This window comes from Olea europaea, chromosome 9, assembly GCF_002742605.1.
Source record: "Olea europaea var. sylvestris chromosome 9, O_europaea_v1, whole genome shotgun sequence".
NCBI lineage: Eukaryota > Viridiplantae > Streptophyta > Magnoliopsida > Lamiales > Oleaceae > Olea > Olea europaea.
The window spans coordinates 13726783-13735062 of NC_036245.1; the positions used below are offsets into that span (position 1 = coordinate 13726783).

Here is an 8280-nt window from a genome sequence, read left to right on the forward strand (position 1 = left end):
GAGTCAAGAGTTGAGATCGAGTTTAGATTTCATCAAATCCGGACCATTAATACAACATAGAAACCCTGACGAGAAACCTTTAACCGTACCATATGATTCTTTTGCAAAGCGCACTTTCAGACATTTCCGCTACTGACCCATGAAGAATAATAACAAGCTATTTTTAACAGCGAAAAAATCGAACGATACAAGATACTTATCACTTGATTGAGGCCGGTTCGATTTTTTCACATTTTGCAATTTCTACGGGCATTTATAGTAGGAGAACAATAAAAAAAATGAATTATTCCGAGTGTGCAGCGTTTGGTGTAAAACTCCAGCTAACAGCCTTCCGCCGGAGTTTACCCCAAAGGCTGTGTACGCTTAACATTTCCCTAAAAAAATCAATCTAATACTTGGAAAAGTGAATGTTTTATTTGACCGACGAATTACGATGGAAAATGGACCTCTCTTTGATTTTTAAGTAATCAAAAATTTACTATATGGTAAAAAAGCAATGCTATTTATCTCTACTGGAGTTATAACCCCAATCTATATGACGGTAATGTAACATTAAATAATAAATTAAATGAAAGGTGTAATTAAATGACTTAATGCACTTAATACCACATTAACGCCACATAAATTGGGTTATAACTCCAGTGGACTAAAAAGCATTATTCGTAGCGAAATAATACACTGGTATTAACATTTAAGAGCAGGAACACATCTTAACACACTAATTATATATTAATCTGTGATCACAAAATGATAAATTATAGAGAGGCCAAGGAAATAATATTTATCATGCATTTATTGCTTTTGAATAGAGAGATAGAAAATAATATTTATCATGCATTGATTGCTTTTGAATAGAGAGATAAAATTAACAATGAAGCCCCCCACCAAAACCATCTTCCTTCCCGCATATCAACATATTCAATTACAATCTCTGTTTCTCATTATTTATATACCAAATCAAAATACTATATCTTGGATCCTCTGCTGGTTGTTTTCTGTATCTATATTCTCAAAAAAAGAAAGAACAAAGAAAATGCATAATGCACATATCTGTATACTCGAGTCTCGTACTAATGCCCTTTTCGTTGTTGCTTCTGGTTTACTAAAAGTTCAGCATAGAGTATCTCATTCCAAGCATCAGGTACGCCAGGGAGGCACCAATGGCTGCAATCTTGGAAGCTCAATGGCGATCTCCTCTCCTCTTTGGAATAAGTTTGTTTTCGATATATTGATGGATGACCGTCCTTTCGATAATCCGTCATTCTCGTGACGTTGAGATAAGTGACATGGCTATTCATTCCTTTGAACACGTTCTCCAAAACAGTCATCTTCGGTGGATATGGCGTGAGATAAGTATCATTCTTGATCGGCTCAGTCTCGTTGTCACATTGCCCGCCAGAATTCCATTGCCCACCACTGTTTGAAAACATAAAATAGAGTGCAGAATATTAAAATCAAGATTGAAGAATAATGGTGATGAAATCAATACATGGTAGGAGAAAAACAACAACTTAGCAATAAATAAATAAGTGCAACAATTTCTGTTCAATGTGCTAACTTATCGTAAAGCAGAAAAAATTGGGTAACTGAACTATCCTTTTTTCGAACATTTCTACGGTGAAGACTAACCAAATATGGTAGTCCAAAGGAATAACAAATTCGTTTTCTTAGTTTTCAGATCATTGTAATTTATTACCTGAAATGAGAAGCAGAATAGCCTCTGAAGAAGACGAGTGTTTTCCTTGGATTTACATTGGCATCAATCCATCTTCCCCATGTTGTTAAAGCTTTCCTAAACGCCTCGAGAACGTTCAATTCTTTGTACACATGGCTGCCTTCTTGATAATAGTCTTCCCTGAAAAACATTCAAAATTGTTTAGGCTCAAACAAATTCATTATAAGGCTTGTATTAAGTTATAGTGATTTTTACCCTTTTGACGTCTTCTCATGAGTCCACCAATGTCCAGTGTTGAAAACAATGATATCCGCACTTTTATAATGATTGGCGGACCTCTCAATTATATCGAGTCGAAGTGTTTCCTTCTTCGTTCCATTTCTGTCCGCCGCTTCCCATTCTTGAACCAAGAAAGGAGTTACAAAGAACTCAACAGTGCATTTATAGTCCTGAAAATCCATCAATAGAAATACAAAGAAAGAAAAATAACAATTTGAGAAGATGCTGCGTAAGTAGAATTCGAATCAGATTAGAAAGAAGAACAAAAATCCAATAACTTACTTCAAATATAAAGGAATAAGAAGCTTCTGTCCTAAAATGGTGCCTGCCTTGTTGCTCATAAACTTTACTCTGATCTTTCACAGAGTTCCTTAATATGCAGATAAGAGATTCCCACATATTCCTATTCAGAGAATCACCAACAAACACTACTCTCTTCCCTCTCAACATTTCCAGCATATGACTTCCGTTCAGCCTGTATATTACAAGTTCAATACAATTTATATTGGCTAAGTATAAAAATAAATGCCTACATATATGATGGAAATCAATGAAACGGATGGAACATTTAAAAATGCCATTACCAGATTACCTACTTCAAGCCATTTTAAAGGGACCCTATAATTATGGAACTTTTTAGGTGGATGGAATTAGAACAAACCGATTATAATTTTATGAATTAAAATGTCATTAATTACTGGAATTTTGTTTAATAAAGAAGATTAAGATTATGCCACATACCTTGGGAGAGTGCAACCTCTAGGCTTCCATTTCATTCTGTGATAACCATTATCAGGTCTACCATTAAGAAAACAGTTAAATTGCTCATCAATCAGAGAACAGGAACCAGGCTTGTATAGTGGATAAGAATCATCTTTCACCCAATTTCCATCAAAAAAATCACAATTCGTCAAGGATTTGATCAAATCGTCATGTTTCTTCATCAAAGAAGAAGTTAAGTTTTTAATCAAACCCTGCTCTGTATTTCCCTTGGCTCCATTCTTTGTAACTGTTTGTGCTCCTGAAGCAGAATTTGGCGATGAATTCACAGGAACTGGAGAATTTGTGTCCCTAGTTATGCTTTGATTTGTCTTCAAAACTTCAACTTTGTCATTTTGAGTCTGGTTTTGCTTCAAGACTCCAATTTTACCATCCGAATCTATAGTCGGAATCTGGTTCTGCTTTAAAACTTCAACTTTATCATGCAAGTCTTCGATTTGAGTCTGATTTTTGACATCTGATGACCCTTTATTCGATTCAGAAAAGGACTTTGGTGGCATACCACTATCGGCAGTCCGATTTACAGAAGGCTTCTGGGGCAAAACTGAACTATTACTTGGCTTCAAGACTTCAACTGGGGATTCTTTATTCAAATTGGGCGGTTTAATCGTAGGGGATCTAACATTATCTTCTGTCGGTGAAGAATTGTGCGCATAAAAATAAGAGAAAAAAGAAGAAAAATGAGATCTATAAGACTCGTCAGAGAAAATTGATGATGGTGTTGCAGAACCCGTACCGTCGCTACTACTGGCAGCAAAAATGTTAGTGAACCACGGCGAGGAAGAGTTCGGAGAGGGGCTAAAGGCAAGAAAAATGGTGACAACAATAAAAAGGAACACAAACCCATATGCAATAGAAACAGTTCTCTTAGGTCTAAATAATGAAAAGTGGCTCTTGAAATCTGAGATGAAATTTCCACCACCGACACCAATGGGTGCATACTTTGTTATATCTGCCATTCGGGCAGTAAAGCTCCGCCGTTTTCACCTGCAGTTCTGAGAAATTTGAAGAGAGATAAAGTGAATTGTATTCGAAGGAGTTCCAAGAGATAGATGATACTGTGTTTGTGTGAGGAGTTCTAAGAATTACGGACTCCTTTAGGCTCTAGGAGAAGAGGAGTGAGAGAGAGAGAGACTTGAGCTGTAAAAATACTGGGTTTCTGTGTAAAGGAGAGTGAAAAACCGGGGGGGCGGGGGGGGCGCGTGTTTTTAGGGATGATTTGTACTATGTACGGTCGAGTATTCATATGTTGTTTGTGTCTACTGTGTGTATACCTTCACGTGAAATTGAAGTATATTGAGCATAGCATATGTGTGAGATCTGAATTAATTTTCTTTCTCGAATTTGCTGCTCCCTCATTGTATTTTTGACAAATTAGCAATTTTTTATAAAATTGAAAGAGGTCAAAATATAATGTGTTCAATTATGAAAAATTATTTAATGTCTCGTCTAAATTTTATCTTCACTAATTACTAGAATGTAAAAGGTTTAAATTATGTTTAACTTTGATATAAGGGGTAGGAGCTATATTTATAGAAAATAGCGATAATAATAGAAAATAATCCTTATTTGATTGGACGTGAATATAGAATTGTAGTTTGCTTAGGACTTGATTAAGTTCAATTCTAACAGAGTTCTTCAAACATAACGTTAAGTTCAATTCTGACAGAGTTCTGCAAACATAACGCAACCTAATTTGATTAGGATCATACCAATTAACTTGTGAATAGGACTACGATTACTTCGTGTCACTTTTTTCATTATATGTATCTTTAAATTATTAAAAATATATATATAATGTGTCGGTTTGTTAATAAGGATAGATGAAGAGTCAACAATTTTGAACTCGAATATACTTTAAAAAAAAAAAAGTTAAACCCTAATCTTGAGAGCCCCACTATCTCGCTCCTGCAATATCGTAAGGAGGGTAAATGACGGAATGTGTCCCAACATGTCAGAAAACAAGATCTTATTCATACACTGGTACTCACAAAGAGTCCAATTCCATATATCAGAAATCGAACCCTCACACTGCGACTGTCAGCAAGGATAAGAATACCCCATTCCTATCCTTTACACCATTAGATTATGCCCCGAAAGGTTGAACTCGAATATACTTATTTATGGGGTGAGTGAGTAGTGTGTATATTTAAGATGGAATTCTAAAAAAGTGACAAGAGTCGGGTCGGGTCGCATTAGTTTACTCAAAAGTAAAAGTTAGTTTAGTACTCCTTTATTGGGATAGTTGATATTCGTAAACGCAACTTCCTGTGGAGTTATTAGCAAAAATGCCACCACGGTCAGGTAAGCAACTCATGCCATGTGTACACGTCTCAAACACCTGTTACCCTGTCCCATTCTCATCCAATTTTTTCTTTAAAAAAATAGAAATCGATTAATTAGAATAAAATCAAAATTTTATTGGTTGAGATTTTTCGAAGATAAATTTTTTTTAAATAATTTTATCAAAAATATGATTAAAAAGTATAAATTTTTTTGAGTTTATCGTAAAATTAGTTTTAAACAATGACAATGGGGAAACAAGCTTTTATTTCTTGACAAATAACGGCTTTTAAAACAATTTATTTTATTTTGTCAATTGAATCAGAGCATTGATATAATTAAAAATATTTTATTTCAAATTGATGTAAAATTTAAGTGTTAAGAATTAAATGTAGACATAACATATAGGATATCGAATTGAATAGATATATCAATTAATCTGCAAGTATATATATAATTTTTAATAGAATTGGTACTGAAAAATAGCTAGATCTCCTCTGATTTGCTGTTATCAAAAACTGTTTTTGCCAACAGCCAATTATAGGAAGACAACCGTTTTTCTGTACAAATTTTATAGAAAAAATCTATACTTATAGTATTGTTCTAGAAATATTTATTTTAAGATATATTGTTACATTGCTCAAACAATTTTAAAAATTCAAGAGAGTATTAAGGGTTGGTCAAATCTCAATTTAAGAATGATTATTAATTATTTCACGGTTTAAGCTTTAATTTAGAAAACTAGCAAGACATATATAGGAATGGCAATTATATTACCACCAATAAATTTACTTGTTAAACCATAATTTTAATTAATATATTTGTTTAATTAGTCACACTTTTAAATATATTTTTTAACATTAAATAATTTTTGTAGACACCACAATAACTTATCCATTATTTCCTTTGCGATTGTGGTGCGCAGTGCAAATTCAACCGCTTTTTTTTTTTTCTTTTTCTTTTCTCAATAGTGCCCCCTTTCCCCGGAGCTTTAGTTCTTCTTATCTATAATTACAATCATGTTACGGTATCAGAATTATTTTGACACCCCAACTGACCTACACTCACAGTCGGGGTGGGTGAGGTGTCATTTTTAACATTTTTTATTCATATGAGGTCGACGCGGATCTCATGCCAATGTGAGGATCGATCACCTAGGTTTTTCTTATTATTATTTTTAAAATAAGTTTGTACATATGTTTTGTTCGCACTAAATGTCACAAAAATGAAGAGAGCTTCCCTAAAAACCAAAAGAAATATCTAGAATAAAAGAAAAAATGAAGTTTAGAAACTAATATATTAATTGTCCAATTTAAAGATCTATATAGCAGTTGTCCGAATTCACATGCTCCACAACAAAAATCTAAATTTCGGAATATTATTTAATGAAGTGAAATTTCGATTGGAGGTTCAACTAGCTTTATTAATTTATTGTAAAACATTTTTTTATATTGATTTGTTAATTCTTTATCAATCCTATTTGAGGAAAAAATATCATATTAATATAATATTACAAGTTTTATAGCAATATTTATAAAGATTTTTTTTTTTTAACTAAAATGAATTGTTCTAAGTGAAAATTATGAAAAATTATATTTAACAAATAAGAAAATGAAAATATATAGTTTAAGGAAATTTAAAATAGTAATTTTGGAAAAAAAAAACCTTAATTGATGTTAATGATTTTTATGAAAGTAGGAGTGTCTTTGTTATTGTAAGGTTCATGTAATTTTCTTCTTTTTTATTATTTTTACTGAATTAGATTTATAATTGTAAATTTGGTGTGGAGTATTTAGTAAAAACATATTTTAATTGTGGTGGAGACATAATGTGGTGTAGTAACAAGTAAATTTCGTGGTAACAATATAATTACCATATAGAAATATGAAGATTTTAAAATTTACCAGATTTAGACCTTCATCAATTTATTTTTTTGAAAATTTCCTATAATGTATAGGAAAATCAATTAAGAAATATATGTTGTCCTTTCCTTTTCATTAATAATTTCGCTTTTATTATCAACTATTATTTTGAGCTCAGCTATATGACAAGGTACGTCACACATCAATCATCTACATATCTGATATTGTTTTCTATTTCTTGTTTTACTCACGATATTTTTAAAATCACTAATTATTGACCTAGATTTTTATGCGGATGGTGTGGTCAATAAATTTCGATTTCACTTACGTCCAAGTAGACAACTTCCCAAAAACTTAAATAAAACTTTAGAAGCACTTGACCTTTTTCGACGGTGGGGGTGGTCGAAAGTACTTCAACAGTTAAGTCCATCAATAGAAAGAGTACATTTTGGTGTGTGTTGGTCGGAAAGCGTGAGCCACATTAGTGTATGGACACCAAGAGCTTACAAGACAATAGAAAATGAGAGATGACAATCTTAATTTGAGTGTATAAAATTGCATTAACTTGAAATGATATTAAGTGAGAGTTTTTACAGTAGAAAATGAGGAAATGTCACCGTTGGATCAAAAAGACCCATGTCTTCATCTTGATAGTCGAGGTGACATTAAATTTGGCCCCATTAAATTTCATTTCATTTTTTTTTTCTATTTTCAACCACACAATCTTTTCATAAAATAATGTTATACGTAATTGAAATTTTTTCCTTCTTTTTCAACCACTAATTTTTCAAAAAACATTATCTTTATAAAAAAACTCTTAAAAGAGGATCTTGTCTCGAATTGCTTTTGCAGTAGGTTATATCATATTGCTTAGGTCATGGAAGGCTCACCTCAATAGAGGTGATGCATCACTTTGACTATATTATATATAACCTCAACTCAACCAAATAGTGTGTATATGTGTGTGTATTTCCTTGAATACAGGGAAAATTTACAGAATTCATACAGAATTTTGAAATGGAAAAATTATGTCCGTCTGTGTTTTATATTTTTTTTCATCTTTAAATGATGTTGGTACACTTGTGTATGTGGAAAACATTTTGTACAAAAATTATGTACTTGTAGCGCGCGTGCGCACACACTAGACTTGCAACCTTTCAAATAGTTAGGGATGTCAATTGGGCCGTGGGCTGCTTGGGCTCGTCAAATGACGAGCCTGAGCTCGAGGGTCCAAGGCTCGTGGGCTCGTGAGCTCGTCCAAAAATGTGGGAAAAAATAAAATTTTATCAATAACATTTGAAAAATTTGCCAAAAAAAAAAAAAAAAATTCACGAGCTCGCCCACGAGTAACGAGCCCAACCCGGGCTCGGCACGTGAAAAACGAGCCACGAGCCCGAGCTG

General features: G+C 32.9%; 1 protein-coding gene across 2 annotated transcripts; it reads right to left on the reverse strand.

The window, feature by feature from the left end:
• Positions 1-818: 818 nt before the first annotated feature.
• LOC111399747 (protein trichome birefringence-like) lies at positions 819-3891 on the reverse strand. 2 transcript variants are annotated; one of them, XM_023027215.1, is made up of 6 exons: positions 3471-3890; positions 2696-3365; positions 2237-2429; positions 1931-2124; positions 1697-1855; positions 819-1416 (listed from the first exon to the last, which is right to left on the reverse strand). In XM_023027215.1, the coding sequence occupies exons 1-6, from the start codon at positions 3691-3693 to the stop codon at positions 1071-1073; spliced, it is 1785 nt and encodes a 594-aa protein (XP_022882983.1). In that variant the 5' UTR covers positions 3694-3890; the 3' UTR covers positions 819-1070. The 2 variants fall into 2 exon arrangements, with proteins under 2 accessions (XP_022882983.1, XP_022882982.1); XM_023027214.1 differs by having other exon boundaries at positions 2696-3891.
• Between the last annotated feature and the right edge of the window lie 4389 nt (positions 3892-8280).